The 17,191-nt window shown below is 44.2% G+C and overlaps 1 protein-coding gene across 1 annotated transcript in view; it reads left to right on the top strand.

Moving 5' to 3' along the window:
* ABCA12 (ATP binding cassette subfamily A member 12) overlaps positions 1 to 15,348 on the top strand; it is a 644,885-nt gene extending 629,537 nt beyond the window's left edge. The window contains exon 57 of the mRNA XM_078680598.1: positions 13,796 to 15,348. Coding sequence (XP_078536724.1) covers positions 13,796 to 13,882 — 87 coding nt within the window. The 3' untranslated portion in view covers positions 13,883 to 15,348. The remainder of the gene's footprint in view (positions 1 to 13,795) is intronic.
* Positions 15,349 to 17,191: the final 1,843 nt, after the last annotated feature.

Genomic DNA, 17,191 nt, shown 5'->3' with positions numbered 1-17,191 from the left:
GTCTTTTTGGGGAGTTTTGCCATTTTAATAAATATTGCTATCTGGGTTCCTGCTTCCTGAATCATCTTCTACGCAAAAAAACTATACTGTATACCCTTGGCATCTATGAATCGTTCTATCGTATCTAGAAGAGCAGCTTCATAGTCTGTATACATATGAGGTAATGCTACCCCTCCCCCCCCAGGCTAAAATCTAATGGCAGCACAGGTACACTAATTTTATGAAGCCTTTTTATTCAAAATAATGCGTCTAAAAAGTGTGTCTAATTCCTTAAAAAATACTCTATTAATTTTAATCGGAATATTAGTAAACAGAAAAATCAGTAAAGGTAAAATAGACATTTTTATCAGCGCAACACGCCCTATTAACGCAAGGGGAAGAAGTCTAAATCTTTAATCTTTTTCCTCATTGTTTCATAATTCAATCTCTATAATTATGTGTGCTGATTAGAAACTTGTATACCTAAATAATGGATAGGTGCATGATTAGAAGCCTGCTGCTGAAGACTAGCAGGAAGAATATTACAAGGGGTATTAAATAGCAGCAGTTCAGTTTTGGAATGAATAATTTTGTATCCCCCCATTTCTGGAAACTGCTCAAATTCTGTCACTGCTGTTTTAATATTTTGTCCTCCTGGCCTGAGAAGAAGTATTGTATCATCCGCAAATAATTTGAGCATAAACATACCCTGTATCAGTGTTATTATATCCGAATTGGCACTTATGCTAGCGGCCAATCGTTCGATAAAAAAAGTGAATAATACAGGTGACATAGGGCAATCCTGTCGAGTTCCCCTGTTTATTTCAACAATTTCTTCTAAATTGGAATTTAAGAACATTTTTGCCTGTGCACCTTTATATAAGCACGTAGCATTCTGGTAAACTGTAGTGGAAAGCCTAAGCTCTCTAAGCCTAAACAGAAAGCGTCCCAATTGACAAGGGCATCTACCATCATTATAATTGCCGAGGTCTGATTCACATTAAAATAAATCAAGTGCTTGTACTAAATAGCCTGTATTAGACGACATCAACCTGATGGCCACAAATCCTTTCTGATCTCTATGGATTATCTTCTGTGCTATTGGAGTCTCTTGATTGGCCCAGATTGTCATAAACATTTTTGAATCTGTATTAAGTAGGCTTATTGGCCTATAGGAGTTTACGTCTCGGGTTCTTTTCCTTCTTAACAAAGGTAATAATTGTAGATTCCTTAAAATTTGTCAAACTCTCCCCACCTTTTTAGGTCTCAGCCTGCGATGGCTGCGCTTGCGCAGTCTAGCTGGCGAGACTTAATGAGATAGAGAGAACATCACTAGCGAGGTTAAGCCCCGCCCCTCTTCTCCATTGGCTGGCCTCCTAAACGGTCGCCAGCCATTGGAGAAGAGGTCCTAGTGACGTTCTTCTTTCTCTTTAAGCCCCGTCTTTTTCAGATTGACTTACTGCTGGCGTAAAAGGTTTCTTATCTTTTTATGGGTCCAGATGGCCCCATAATGAGGATAAGGAACCTTGTACCCCAGCAGGAAGTCCGGGAAGTCAATCTGAAAAAGACGGGCTTATTTTCTGGCTTTGTTTTCGAAGGCTATGCATTTCCTGTTCTTTTTTTTTAGACACGTCACGCTGTTTGCTTTCCACTTTCCTTATGGGATACAGCTGCGAGGTGATGGCAGCGCGAGTGACAATCATCATATACTTCAGAGGCCCAGACAAAGGGTCATACGTGATCGACTGCTAATCCACTGCTGGGGGCACAGTGACACCACTTTTCACTGCGAGAAGGTGCCCTTCTCACGCCGGCTCCACCGGCGTGGGACCCCCCATGTGACTACAACGGGCCTGCCTGCGTGGACTATGCCACCATCATTTCAGTTCTGCGGCACTGCCTTGAGTCTATCCCCACGTACCATCGCATCGCCCCTGTGCACTGGCGCCGTCACCCCACTGGGATACAGCTGTGAGTTACTCGCAGCGTGAGTGACAATTATCATCTACTTCAGAGGCCCAGACAAATGGCCATGTGAGATCACGTGCTAATCCACTCTGGGGGCAAAGTGAAGCAACTCCTCACCGCAAGGACGTCCCCCTTCTCACACCGGCTCCACTGGGGACCCCCCCACGTGACTACAACGGATCTGCCTGAGCGGCCTCAGCTACCACCATTTCAGTTCGGTAGTGCGGTCTTGAGTCTACCCCCACGTACCATCGCATCTCTGGGCCTGCTGCCGTCTCCCTGGCTGGAGCGTCTCCCACTCTAGGCGATGCTGCCTGCCCTGGATCAAAAAACTGCCAAAGCTCTTATATACAGACGGCGTATACGAGGTCGACCAACTTACACCAAGACACAGGCAGTGCTCTCCACCATCATCTGCTGTGAATTTTAGTTTCGCGCCACACTCTATGTACTTCTTTGGCTAATTTAATGCAAACCGAACGCACATTTTTGTGATGAGATTTGGTTTTTTTTTTTTTTATTAAAGGGCTTGACGTTTAGCTGAGATGTCTGTTTACTTTAAAGCAAATCCAGCTAAGGGATTATTTGTTTACTATGATGACTTGATGTGAATTATCTGCACTGTGGCCAATCTGCAGACTTCCGTCTTCCAGAGGTATCTAACATATATATTTCCAGGCGTACTCGGGACGATATTTTTTCACTCCTTCAAAACATACGTATATCTTTATTTGTATAAGCTTCATTTTCTCAGCGACGCAGAGGACAAAATAGCCCATATTGAATAAAGGCTTTGACAAGTAGTATATTCTCTTTATAAAGTACGCATCTTGAACCAGGCACCACAGGCCAGGTCTCCTAGAACCTTTCAATCATCCCATGCTCCCACCCCCTCCCTTTCCGAGATCCTTCATGGTCTCTTGTGCAAAGACTTAAGCCGCCATCGGGGAAGTGACATCTTGCTTCCAGCACTGGCAATACAGCCACATTTCCTACTTGAAAGACAAACATGGCGCCCCCTACAGTTGGCATCGTGTGTGCTTGCGTACTATTGTCTTACCCTTGAGCTGGCTCAGGTCTAAAAAAAAAAAATACAGATAGTTGTTTTTATTGCAAATACACTTTTAAAGAAAGGTCTGGCAGTTAACCGGAAGTGAATAGCTGCCATTACACCAGGGTGTGTCTTCTGTAATAAAGGGTTTGTGGGCAGGTTGAACTGGGCAGATCTTGTGACCCGACTAAGAATTTAAGTAAATGCCAAGAAGCACTTGCGCTCCACCTGTCTACTCCTCTTCAGTGGTTATTCTTTGCTTAAAGCACCATAATCCTTTCAGGCCACTTGCAAGTTAATTGAAACCCACAATGTTTACAATGCGTACCAGCCTTCTTTCCTGCAACGTCACACCCATGAATTAAGCACTTACCACAAAACCACATTAGTTGTGAAAACTGGAAGGCTGACATGTCTGGCCTCGCTTCTGTTAGACCATAGCATTCAACTAGACTAGATGGAAATCACAAAAATCCTGCTTGAATAACATGTTGGCTGTGTTCTACTATTTTTGGACTTTTAAGCACAGCAAGCTTTTACAGCCACTTCTACTGAATGTCTTACTTAACTAGCGTTCTGCAATGAGAGTGCCTCTCAGCCAGTACTTGCCTTTTAGCTATCAGCACTAAGCATTCTGGGGCTTGTAGTTCCCCCATTTTTAGGTCTCGCGTGGCATACTGCGCACATGTGCAGTCAAGCTGTGTGTGTTTGTGGCTCTGTGTGTGTGTGTGTGACTCTGTGGGTGTGTTTGGAGTGGAGTAGCCCGCACACCACATCCACCACCACATCCACCACCACATCCACCACATCCACAACCACATCCACCACCACCACATCCACCACCACTACATCCACCACATCCACCACCACATCCACCACCACATCCACCACCACCACATCCACCACATCCACATCCACCACCACCACATCCACATCTACCACCACCACATCCACCACATCCACCACCTCTACCACCACCACCACATCCACCAAATCCACGCCCGCCACCACATTCACCGCCACCACATCCACCACCACCACATCCACCCCATCTACCACCACCACATCCACCACCACCACATCCACCACCACCACATCCACCACCACCACATCCACTACATCCACCACCACATCCACCACCACCACATCCACCACATCCACCACCACATCCACCACCACATCCACCACAACCACATCCACCACCACCACATCCACCACATCCAGCACATCCACCACCACATCCACCACCACCACATCCATCACCACCACCACATCCACCACCACCACATCCATCACATTCACCACCACATCCACCACCACCACATCCACCACATCCATGTGTGTGTGTGGCTCTGTGTGTGTGTGTGTGTGTGTGTGTGTGTGGCTCTTTGTGTGTGGGTGTGGGTGCAAATGCAATAGGTCTCGCAATTGCGAGAGATTAAGCTATTGGAATTGTAAATGACAATAACATTTATTTATCTGATTTCAAAACCAACACATAAATAAAAAATGGTCATTTACAATGCCAATAGCTCTAACTTTTGCAAAAGCGAGACTGTTGCATTGTAAATGCTTGTTTTTAATAAAATTAAATAGTTCTACTAAGAAGGCAATAGTTCTTTGGAAAAAGTAATATACAATTCTGTAGGGAAGCCGTCACTGCCACAGATCTTACCCCGAGGCATTGAGACCAAAACATGTTGGTTTTCTAATGCTGTAATATCTATGATTAATTCTTTTGATTGTATATTAGCCAGGTGCTGGAATTTTATGGACTGAAAATACTGACCTATGGTATCATTTGAGGACGTATACTTAGCTGCATAAAAGTCATTAGAATGCTTTAAAATCATTTTAGCTATCTTATCCTTTTCATAAATTAGAACCCCTGTGTCCAGTTCAGCTAGTTTCATAATCGCTGCTGCTTCTTGCTTAATCCTAGCTGACCAAACTAAAAACGATCCCACCATCTGACTTTTCTCATAGACCTGGTAATGGTAAAGTCGTGAACTCTGTATTTCCTCTAAAATTAAGAATTCCATCAACTCCTGCTTTGCGTTTACTAATTGCCTATTTACTAAGTTTGTGCCCCCGTCTACTATTTCTATTCTGTAAAGCATTGTCCACAGAGGTTTGAAGTTCTTCTATATGTTTTGCCTGTCTTTCTGCTTGTGAGGCCGTAAAAGAGACCATCCGGATAGTTGTCTTAAAGGCACCCCAAACTGAAAAAACTGAAGCAGTGCCCTTATTCCTCTTTGAACTTCTGTTCTCATAGCCACCTCTTTAATCTGGATAATTGATTTAGGGTCATCTGGTATTAGGGCATAATAGCTCACTAGGTTAATCGGAATCCCATTTAACTGGGACGTAATCAAAATCCATCTACCACACGGATCTCTACGAACTTGAATTTCTTCCCAATCAAGCCCTTGGCCTAGATACACCACTACCCCCTTTACGGCCCTTTACCTAAGTAGGATCTATGATAGAATTTAGAAATAAAAAGCTTTGGCGTATTAGTTTTAAGATGAGTCTCCTCAAGCAATAAAATGTGTGGAAAAAAGGATTTTAACCACATTATTAACCCCCATACTTTCATTTGTTAGATATGCCATTAACATTGTACGATAATTTTTAAATTTTAATATTCATCTTGACAGTTGAGAAACTTTTCTTCTATAGCTATTGTTAGAACTGGGGGTCTCTAGTTGGCAGAGGTAGGTACCACTGTCCAAATAGGGACCCTTGCTTCTAGTCAGGGTAAAAACCCTCTGAGATAACCCCTGCTCACCCCCCTTGGTAGCTTGGCACGAGCAGTCAAGGCTTATCAGAGGCAATGTGTAAAGTATTTGTACCAAAACTCACCGTAACACAGTGAAAACACCACAAACAGACTCCACAACAGTTTAGAAAAATAAAGGTATTTAATCTAAACTACATGAGACCAAAACAACAAAAATCCAACATACACAGTTCAAGAATATGGTTGCAAAAGAGTTCTTAAGGTTGCGATATAATAATCCACAGTTGCGTGAAAAGTTCACAGTTGCGTCACATTTAACCAACAGTACCTTTTGATGTGACAAAGTTCTAAAGCAGAAGCTGGTGCGGTGGAAAACAAGCGATGCGTTGCCCCTGAGACCCTGGGGAGGCGATGCGACAAGCCCGCTGCAGTAGTGGGCGTGTTGCGACGAATCCGGTCTGTATGGGGAGGAATGCGGACTTGTATGGATTCCGGTGCATAGGTTCCGTAGGAAGTTTTCCCTCGCAAAGGCACGATGCGATGATCTCTGGAGTTGCGACGATCTCCGGGGCGACGATGCGTGGACCAGCGGTGATCTCTCTCTCGCAGCTCCTCGATGCGATGGCTTCTGCGACGACACTCGCAGTGACGTGATGCGGTCCGCAAGCAAGTGGTGTCAGGCTCTACGACGACACTCGCAGCGATGGTAATCTTCCCGCACCGGTCAGGTGCGTCCCGCAAACGAAGGATGCGACGGCTCTGGCAGCGGCAACAGGCGCTGCGACGATCTCGACCTTCGTAACGGCAGGAATTTCCTCGCACTGTCGGGGATGCGCTCCGCAAGCGAGCGATGCGACAAAAGAAAGTCTTTAAAAGCTTTCCAGCTTCCCAACACAGGTACAACTTCTAGAGGCTCCAAACATGGGCCACGCACTCCAGGAAGGACAGAACTACTCTCTCAGTAGAGTTCAGGGAAGCTGGGGGTGAAGTCCTTTGGTTCCTGGGACTTCAGAACAGGGAGCCAGCTCTTCTCAGGCGCTTGGAGATTCCTTCAAGACAGGGGACATAGCACAAAGCAAAGTCCTTCCCCTCTCCTTGGCAGCAAAGCAACAGCAGGTCAGTCAAGCAGGACAGTCTTCCTTCTTCAGTTTCAGCTTTCTCTTTGGCAGAGGTTCCTTCTTGATTCCAGGATGATCTAATTTTCTGTTGTCAGGGGTCCTGTACTTATACCCCTAAAAGTCTTTGCTCTCTTTGTGCAAGTGGGCCCTGAGCCCGGTCTGAACCAGTTCTGGGTGTTCCTTGAGCACTTTGTTTTCCTGGCTTCTCCTTTCCTTTCAGAGTGAGGAGCAGGGTCGTCAGCCGCTCAGCAGGAGGTGGAGCCAGCATTGTGGAAGGCAGGCACAGCCCTATTCAGGCCCAGGTGCTATCTCCTCCCACCACTCAAGTTGCAAATGCAGTCTTTCAGCCTAGGGCTGACTCAGCCAGCCTCCTGGGGAATCCCCAGCCCCTGTCACTCTCAAACCAGACAGTCAATTCACAAACAGGCCAATGCACACAGAAGGGTCAGACAAGATAACAGCTACTTTCTAAAAGTGCTGTTCTCAAACACAGGATTTAAAAACAACCTTTCCTAAAAGATGCATTATTCAATTCTGAGTTCAGGGATACCAGACTTTTATGTCCTATCTTGTTCCTATGGGAAGATATGCTGGTAGCCACTGTAGCCAGCATCCCCCATGATAGCCTATGGAGCAGCAGCAGTGAAAAACAAAAATGGTTGTAATTCACTACCAGAGCATGTCACCTGCACAAGTACATGCTCTACTTTTCACATACACTGCACCCTGCCCAATGGGGTACCTTGGGCCTTCCGTAGGGGTGACCAATGTGCACAGAAAGGGAAGGGTTAGGCCTGGTCAGTGGGGACACTGACCAGGAGGACATGGCAGTTCACAGACTGCACACAGGCACTGCGGTGGCATGCCTGAGACACCATTTTAGGGCTACTCATGTGGGTGGCACAATCAGTGCACTTTACTAGGGACTTTTTGGTAAGACAAATATGCCAATCATGTATATCCAATCACAATAACAATGTACACCGAGAGCATATGCACTTTAGCACTGATCAGCAGGGGTAAAGCGCGCAGAGTCCTATTGCCAACAGCCACAGGTCAGGAAAAACAAAGGGAGGAAGAAGCAAAAAGTTTGGGAATAACCCTTCAAAAAGGGCCATTTCCAACAGCTATTATCAATTTTTTGCTGTCTCCTCTGCTTATTTTTCTTCTCCACCCTTGCTCCCCAACACCACCCCTCAAGAGCCCCCCACAGAATGTCCCACAATACCTCTCTCCAACCTCGCTCGGGAGGAGCAAGCATTTGCGCTTGTACTGAGTGCCATGTTAATGCACACATAGTTAGGACCCCAGCTCACCTACGGTTCTTAATACTTCGTGCATGATTTCCCTCTTGTATTCATTCACTAAATAGTAATTCTTTGAAGCAATTCTTGGGCTTCCTCTAGATTGGTAAACATGAGGAACTTCCCTTTTACTAGTACCCTAAGTTTGGACTGTTGTGCTATTGTCGTCTGCGCATCCTGAGCCTTAAATACGTATAGAAGCTTGACAAACTCTAAGTCATGCTACATCAGCAGACATATCTGAGAAAATTCGACAGCAAGGTACTTCATTAGTAGTGACTTGTTTCTTCTGAATAGCCTTGGATGGTATCTGTTCCTTGATGCAATAGTCTTCAAAACTAACTTGAATTGTCCTCGGCAATTTAGAATTTGGATAAGGTTGAGCCGGCACCCTATCTGCTCGAGTAATTGACAAATCGTCTGAGACTCCCGGTAAAACAATTTTTTTATAAAAGTCCCAACCCATTGCGTAGTTTGAGTCCCTTCGCATCCTTCTGGCACACTAACTAATCAAAGATTCATTTGTCTTGAGTGGTTCTTCAATTCGTCCATCTTGTTCTCCAATGAGACTTTCTCTTTCCTGATAAGATCCACGTGTTGCTACATTCCATTCATCTGATCCTCAACCTGCGAGATCCTGGTTCTGCCTCCTGCATTCTTACCGGGAAGCACACCATAGCTTCTTCTCTTTTTGATAGACGATGATGCAGGGTACCTATCTCAGTTGATAGTGTGACTTTTAATTCTCGAATTTTATCCGGAATGAGATTTAGCATGGTCTTTATATTGCATTTTTCTTACAATTTGTCCCCTTGATGCGTCTCAACAGAGCCTTCTGCATTAGCCTGGCATTGTCTTTGTGAGGCAACAACCTTGCTAGCTTCTGTAGTGGGGGGCTGCAACAAAAGCAGTGGGTTGCTAAGCAGATTTAGTTGTAATGGGACTGGCTGAATAGCTGTTTCTTTCAAACTTAAGCGCCTGACCTGAAATGGGAGCATCTGCCAGAAGACCAGGGAGTAGTTCTGGCTGCCGAGTACTAGAAGAGCCTGGCACTATAGCACTATAGCGGAAGTAGCTTTAGTTTTTGAGAACAGTGGATACTCTTTTCCCTGCCCTGAATTAGGTATTGCAGCATCTTCAATTGTTATTGTGGAGGAGGGAAAAGCTTCTTTTTTCCTTTCTGTGATATATTTGCTTGACTGCATCGCTTTATCACCTCCTGCCCTCTCATTCTCGCTAGAGAAGTTTGAAGGTATGTTGTATAGAACCGAGTAATGCTCTGGTTCTTCTTGCCCCTTTGATCCAGCCTGTTGAGTATTCAACATATAAGGTGTTTTGATTGCCCCCTCACTACCAGGGTCCACAATCTCTTTCTCCGAACTTAATGGGCTTAATACTGCAGCAGATCCATGCCGTAATTTTAAACTGCGGTCTGCCCTGGTGGCTGCTGATGCAGTTTTAGCTAGGGCCAAATGTGCTTTGGTTTTAAGGCTGGTAGCGGAGTACGTGTTCATCATCATATGAGAGGTTTTAAAATGTTTTCCCATAGTGTTTGATTGAAATGTTTGCTCTTCAAAACCTTCTAATAGGTTTTAGTTGGGGGATTTACCCAGCGACCCAATCACAGAGCACTTTTACTATGATTGACCCTTGTAATGGTGAAACCTGGTGATCTCCTTTACAAGCAGTCCTGCAGGCAGAAGAGTTCTTCCGGTTCTAGGGCAGATTTATATGGATTTTGAAGAGGAGGAAAGGGCCTACCCAGCGACCCACTACCAGGGCACCCCACTATAGATACCACCCTTGAGCGGCTGCCCCTGGTGCGAAACCTGTTGACAAATCTATGCTGCCCCAAAGAGCCTTGATTAGCAGATAAAAAAACATCCTCAAGATGCTCACCGCTGTGAGATTGATAGAGCAAAGGATTCCAACATCAAAACAGGGGCGAAGACTCTGCCTAGGTCTGGCACTCTGGAGACTGCCGGAAAACAAATGAAAAGAGCCAGATCGAAATCAGCAGTGGCGCCTGTCAAGTGCTATGGCTTGCCAACTTGGACATCATCCTCCGGGGCTTCCGATGCCCCGAAGCAGCGCAAATCCTCCTCAGAACATTGCCAGCGGGAATCTCAATTCGGCAGCATCATGTCAGGTTTCGGGCACCTGAAGAGAAGAGCTGCAGTGAGTTGTGTTCCAGGGGGTGGGGTGACTCACTCAGCAGCAACGTAGGAGTTTGGGCTGTCCTGCACCATCGTTTCTTTCATACTGTGCATGCTTTCTATAACAAAGTATCCCTTGGAGTACCTAGAACAGACCTTAGGGTTGAATTATATGTACTAAAAGGGTAGTTTTGGACTTCAGAAGTATTTTTAATTCCAAAGTCAAATTTAGACATAGTTTTGTTTGAATAGATGTCATTATATGTGTTACATATATGTGTTACATCGCAGGCCATTACTACGCGTCAATACAACGACCGCGTTGCTACATCACATACGATTACATCGCAAATCGTTACAACGATTTGCTGTAGGGGGTGCGCTGGACTTAGGAATAGTATAATTTACTATTCCTACACCAGTTTGTGCAACAGCAGGGAAGATGTTGGATTGTAAATACAACACCTTCTGCTCCCTACTGCAAGTAACGATATGCGATGTAATCGTATGTGATGTAACAACGCGGTTGTTATAACGACTGCGTTGTAATGGCGTGTAATGTAACGCATGTGAAGTAAACAATGTCTCCCGTTTTGTTTTAAAACCAGCCTGCAAAGCAGGTCTGGCATTAAAATGATACCAGACACCACAGCAGTGCAGAGTGCATTAAGTCCACTGGGGTCTCTAAACTTACATGCCTTACCATATACTAGGGACTTACAGGTAGGTTGTCTTGGCCAATTAGATTTATACCAATTATCATATAGCTTTTAAGGACAGAGCACTGGCCCTGGGTCTGATTAGCAGTGCCAAGGGCACTTTAGGATTCAGTAACCACCAGCATTCGTCATACGGGTGATCAGGGCAAAGAGGATGCATTTCCTACAAAAGGCTTGTGCTATATTTTATTAGTAGAGATACCTTCTCTTGTCTGAACGCCTGTAGTTAGAACATGTTATCACTTGTAGTAACATGTGACAAATGAGTAGAAGTATCATAGAGCCATCTTCACTTCACACCATAGAAAGAGCTCTCCTCCCTCAGACACAGGAGGAGGAGCCCTCTCATATAATGGTTACAGCCCCACAATGAGGGCTTCAGTGCATCTCTATGATCTGACAAGAGGGACGATGGAACCCTTTCATGATATGTTGCAGCTACCCTAGAAAGAACAGGCAGGCTACCAATACTGTCTCTACTTGACCCTGTCAACCTTCCACTGAGAACTGTTGACCTCCCTCTAACAAGGTCTCAAGGCTGCAGTAGCCCTCCACCCATCTGTGCACACTCCTAGCTATCTCTGGGTGTGCTCTGGATGGCCTTCTTCCTTCTGCTGCACAACAACATTCCCCAGGCTCCCACCGACAACAAGGGAAAGGGTGGGTTCATTTTATTACTCAATAGGGGGGTTGTTTGAGAGAATTCCATTGTATTATGCACTGCATAGCCAGTCATAGTTGGGTATAGCCTCTGTGGTAAAGTAGAGATGAGAGTCCTAAACTAGCAGCGGTTCAACTGCAAATAGGCCACTTGTGAACTTAAGAAAAAAAATACATAACCAAACGATGGTAAACCATTAAAAATAAGCCATTTTTCTCACACATTGACAGGTGAATTGTGGTTTACAATGACTGTGGTTTATATGTTTTAAAATTCCTGACATTAGCCAGGCAAAATCAGGTTTTCAAGAGGTGTCTAGTATATTCGTAGTATAGGAATAAGTGGCAAAGCTACTGTCCTTTAAGACTCTTAAGGCCTGGAATTAACTAAGACATTCTGATTTTAAATAAATTATAAGTATTGTATACTTACTTTCAGCCAGTCCTCTTCATTCAATAATCTGTTGTGTCATTTACATTTTAATTCCACGCAGTACAGTACAGTAAGGAGCAATGGACCAGCCCACTTTACCCATTGTTTAACTTCAGTGTGAGTGACCACATTCTGCCCTTCCACAAGGAGCACATCCACACACAAATTCTTTTTCTTAAGTGCCAGGGATCTCTAGGACCATGTGCTTTTTAAGACCAACACATATATTTGCTTTTAGCCAATTTCTTTAGACTGATGAGGACCCGATAGCTTCCACAACAATAAAGTTTTCAAAAAAGTACAACAAAACAAAACAAAACAAGCACTGGCAAAGTCAAAAGGCTGGTAAATACTATACGAAGTATTGACTTTCTCAACTCTTGTTTCATGTGCACCCGATTTCTTTTGCAGGTTTGTTTTGTTAATGTTTGGTAAATTTGAAAGTAAGAAAGGAAGTTATTAGTGCACATAGGGCGGCCTGCCAACCTACAGGTGTATTATAGCCCCTCCTCTGCCAGTGGTGAAACACCTGCCATATCTACAGATTACCTGACAGCTTGGTGTGGATCTTTGCATTAACATGCGATTCAGGGGCATATTTATCAAAGGTTTCGCATCGCCCTTGCACTATGCAAGGAGACACAGCGCGATGCAAAACCTAGAATGATCATTACCAAGCCACACAAGGAGTAACTCAAGGCAGCACAAGTTACTACCTTGCGTTACTATGCACCAGAGAGGCATTCCATGGTGGAGCACCATGGAATGCCCACACATCCACCCATGGATTTTGGGGCATTGCCAGATTTACCATGAGTCGTAGATCTGGGAATGTGTAAGAATGCTACACCATCCCAGGGTAGGCGCAACGAGGAGAAATGTTTCTTTCTCCTTGTTTTTTTCTCTTTCTGCAGTGCTACAATATGCAGCACATGCAGAAAGAGGAAAAAGCCCCAGATGATTGTTTTTGTTCAGGAAGGTTTTCCTTCCTGCACAAAAACAATCCTGCCTGCAACGCAGGCACTCTTGAACTTTGGTGCAAGGGTACCTGTGTTGGCACTAGGCAGCATAAAGTGTACCAGCGAAAGGAGTGGAAAGGAATGCACCATATAATGGTAAATATGGCGCATTCCTGCCCTCTCTCTGTCATACAACGCAGCATGGTATCTTGCTGAGCTGCGTTGCGTGACATTTTGATTAATCTGCCCTTCAGTACTTTACACAAAAATGAAATGGCATTCGGCCAGCATATTTTTTGATTTTCTGGAACAACCCTTCAAAGTGGGGCATAGACATTTTAATTCTAAAAATCAAATAAATCACAGGCGCTGAAAATTCTAACTCCCAGCACGTGGGGGGTCATTGAAGTGACATTTTTTGCATGACAGTCGTGAACATGTTAAAAGAGCGTTACAAGGTCTACCCTGGTACAAAGGACCTTCTGACCCTCTAATGCCAGTGGCATTGTGGCAGGTGGACAGCCAGCTAAAGGTTTTCATCTTGGTATCAGGCGAGGCTCTGCTCTGGCAGACTCCACAATCCCAGTCCCAGAGAAACAAAGAAAAGTAATTTGTAATGATTTCAGCAATTCACTTTAGAGATTGGTGTATATCGCTGTGCCGCCTCTCTTTAATATGTTTACCCGTTCTATTCCCATGTCTCAGGTATTCATCAATTTTGCGCAGGCTCAAGTCACACCTGACAACTCGAACAGCGGCAGCGAGGACCTCCCGCGAGTCATTGTCTCGTGACAGGAGCCTGGACTTCACCTTAGCCCAGGAGTGCGTGGCCGGTCGAAGCACCACTAATGCAACTACGAAGAAAAAAGAGGGAAACGTTCCGTTTGAACAATCTGCTTTTGCGAACTTTGTCACCAGCAGCCAAAAGGAGTTTCTTTTTCTTTTTTAAACAAGATTATATTTTTTACTATGCATTGTTTACATTGATTTCTTAACCTCTTCAGCGCCAGATGTCCCTCAATTCTGCTGAGAACCTTAGCCGGATACATACTAAAACCAAGCCTCAAAGGAGAAATCAGCTTCCAGATTCTGTACAGCAAAAAATGCAACAATTATACGAGAACTAGGGAAGTTTTCCCTCTGCTGCTTGCAAAAACAGAAGGAAAGCGTAAAAATGTGTGCGATTGCAAACGAGGAATTCAAACCAAGAACATGAAATGAAGATGTGATGTTTTGCTTCAATTACTCCCAATCAGTTTCACCTGTTAGATGATGCAGCATTGCATTATTTGTGTATATTATTGTTTTTAATTTGCAATAGATGAACTATTTATTTTTTTATTTTCCTTGTGTTGGGGTGATCCATGTGGGCAAACTCAATGCGCCTGGATACGCTCCCCTAGGTGAATGTACACTGAGCCATACCGTTCATCATGCAGATATGCCGACCATGTCAGCTCACCTGCATGAACAAGTGCTTCAATCTAATTGTGCACGCAACATGGTACCCAAGATGAAAAGCACTGCCAAGCTATGGCGACTGAGCAGCGCTGTGCGAGGGTGTGCAAACACCTTGTTAGGAGAAGAGGTCCTGTTATCTTTCACTTTTGTCTAGGGCAAGGCACACGACACGAACCGAAATTCACCCTGCCTTAAAGAAGGCGATACAAAGCCTCCAAAAAGATGCAATCAGCTTCTCAGCATAGACCATGGCTGCCCTCGGCGCTGCTGTGATTATCACAGTAAAGAGGGATGATTCTATCTTCTCATCTGTGTGACCTGAGCTGGACAGTCTGGGAAGCGTGATACCAGCGTACAGTCACAATAGTGCACTATTTCATTCTGAGAGAGTATATGAGATGTGTGTTTGTCGTGCTCCATCCTGGCACGTTGGCCTGTGGCCATCCCGGCACGTTGGCCAGCCAAACAGCTTAAAGGTTCCCTGAGTGCCAAAATACCACACCAAGACTGTTTTTATTACTAACAAACCGCAAAGGCCCAAGCTCTTAGAAAAGCACTTTTATGAGACCCTTCCACACCCCCAATCTGCACTTTGATCTATGATCTTCGGAAGGATTTTATTATTTATTGTATGTGATTTATAAAAAAAAAAATCAGATTTGTATTTTACTGTACAGGGATTTTAGAGGAGAGCAAATGTTTCTGACCAAGCTTTGGTTATTATGGATGACTTCTTCAAACTCAGGGCCTCAATGTTTACAAGCTCTTTTAAGCAAATAAACTGTGGCACAAAACTACATTGATTGCTCAATGTCATGATTGCTTGCATTATTCTTCCCGTCGTACATTTTCTGTGCCTCTATTTTATGAAAGGCCGGTTCACGAGAACATCACTGGAGCCAGGAAGTCAAAGACTGTCCAGGTCAGCAGAAGATGCAATCGCGGCACGTGACTCAACAATTAAAAGGCAAGAAGAGACTCCTCAGTTCATGACCAGAAAGAGGCAGGTTTTAGAAGATTGTAACAGCCAAGCTAATTTAACATAGCTGGGAAACTAGGAGAGGTACAGCCAGACGTTGATAATGTTTTCCAGACTTGCAGAATTGGGATAGTGGTTGTTGGGTCCACAGCAGGTCCATCAGCTGTCACCAAGTAGCAACCTCAACATTACAAGCCCAGCCGAGGATGCTTTGGCAACTTCATACTAATGGAGCTGATAGAAGCGGAGTATCAAATATAGGTCCAGATTTTAATATCCATAAAATATGATTGCGTAAATTGAATCTAAATCGAGCTCACATACATATGCACAGGTTTTCCTGAAATCTGGCATGGGGATGGTCCTCTTGAGCCTATATTAAATGCCCATCAGCGAGAGGCTGCTGAACAAGCCCAATACCAATATACACCACGGTTTACTTACTTTAGCCAAGAATTGTATTTATAATAATATGATTGCTATATTAAATAATATTACTTAATAATTCACTTTCCGGATGTAAGGATTGTCAATTCTCTTCAGGGTCCAATCCAGCCTAGTATGGGACAGAGAACAAAAGTTAAAAAAATAGAAAATAGATGCCCTCTTTTTCATTACGTGTCATTGTTTTTTATAGTTAAACATTACAGTGTATATATATAGTATATATATATATATTTATGTTTATATTTAGTACTCCGCTAGTGGCTTGTGGGAGGGGGCTGTAGGATGTGTATTAGAGAAGGCAGGCTAATTTGAGAGTTAAGAGCCCAATTAATAAATGAAGTTATTTTATTGATGAATTCAACATCGTAATATATATTTTGAGAAACTACACTTGCAGAGCTAGATTATTGATTTAACAAGAGAATTGTAGAGAATGAGTGTGAAAGCATTGGGAACAAAACCAGACTTTAGAGCGTGTCAGTGCAAGGGCTGTTGGTTAGTCATTTTTGCTATTTTTTGTATCCAGATTAATTCATCCACTGTCCATGAACAACATTTCCTTTACCAGCCTATCTTCCTTCAATAAATACAGTCATCGAGTACCCGGAAGCCATACACCTTCATTGCAACAGTTACAGCTTATGGAGGATGGCACTCTCATGGGAACATAAACACAGAGGGATACTTGTTGTGCGGTTAGGCCCACCCGGACCTTCCAAAACTGGCCTAACCTCAAAATACCTAGAGCCAGGTAGTCAAAACACCCAGACATCCCTAGTGGCACACTCCCCTGGATTTAGGACAACATCAGAACTTCCTGGTTGATTTTTCAAGGCTAACCTGAGTCTTGAGTTTGCATCTTCCATATGCAGGAGCATCTCCGCAACCCAGGGGAAATGAAGAACTTTCGCATGGAGCGAGAACAGTGGATCTGTGAGTGTGATTTAAAGGAAAGTAAGTCTCTACCCTCACAAGGAAACCTATTGTAGAAGATGGGCTACCCAGACCCCTAACCCAGTATTCTATCTAGGCTTTAGAAGCTGACATCATGAGAGGCAACAACAACTTGGGACTTGGTAGGGAACTGCCAGATTTCTCAACCACCCACAAGGTTGGGGGCTCTGCAGTAGTTATCGCTCTCTGTTGCACATTTACTGCCATTTTCCCAGCTACTTGGATACAATGTCACCAGTGAGTCTGAACTGCTTCATCCT

Source organism: Lissotriton helveticus, chromosome 3_1 (genome assembly GCF_964261635.1).
Source record: "Lissotriton helveticus chromosome 3_1, aLisHel1.1, whole genome shotgun sequence".
In the NCBI taxonomy this organism is placed as follows: Eukaryota; Metazoa; Chordata; class Amphibia; order Caudata; family Salamandridae; genus Lissotriton; species Lissotriton helveticus.
The sequence above is the reverse complement of the archived record's forward strand: the minus strand, read 5'-3'. Positions and strand labels throughout refer to the sequence as shown.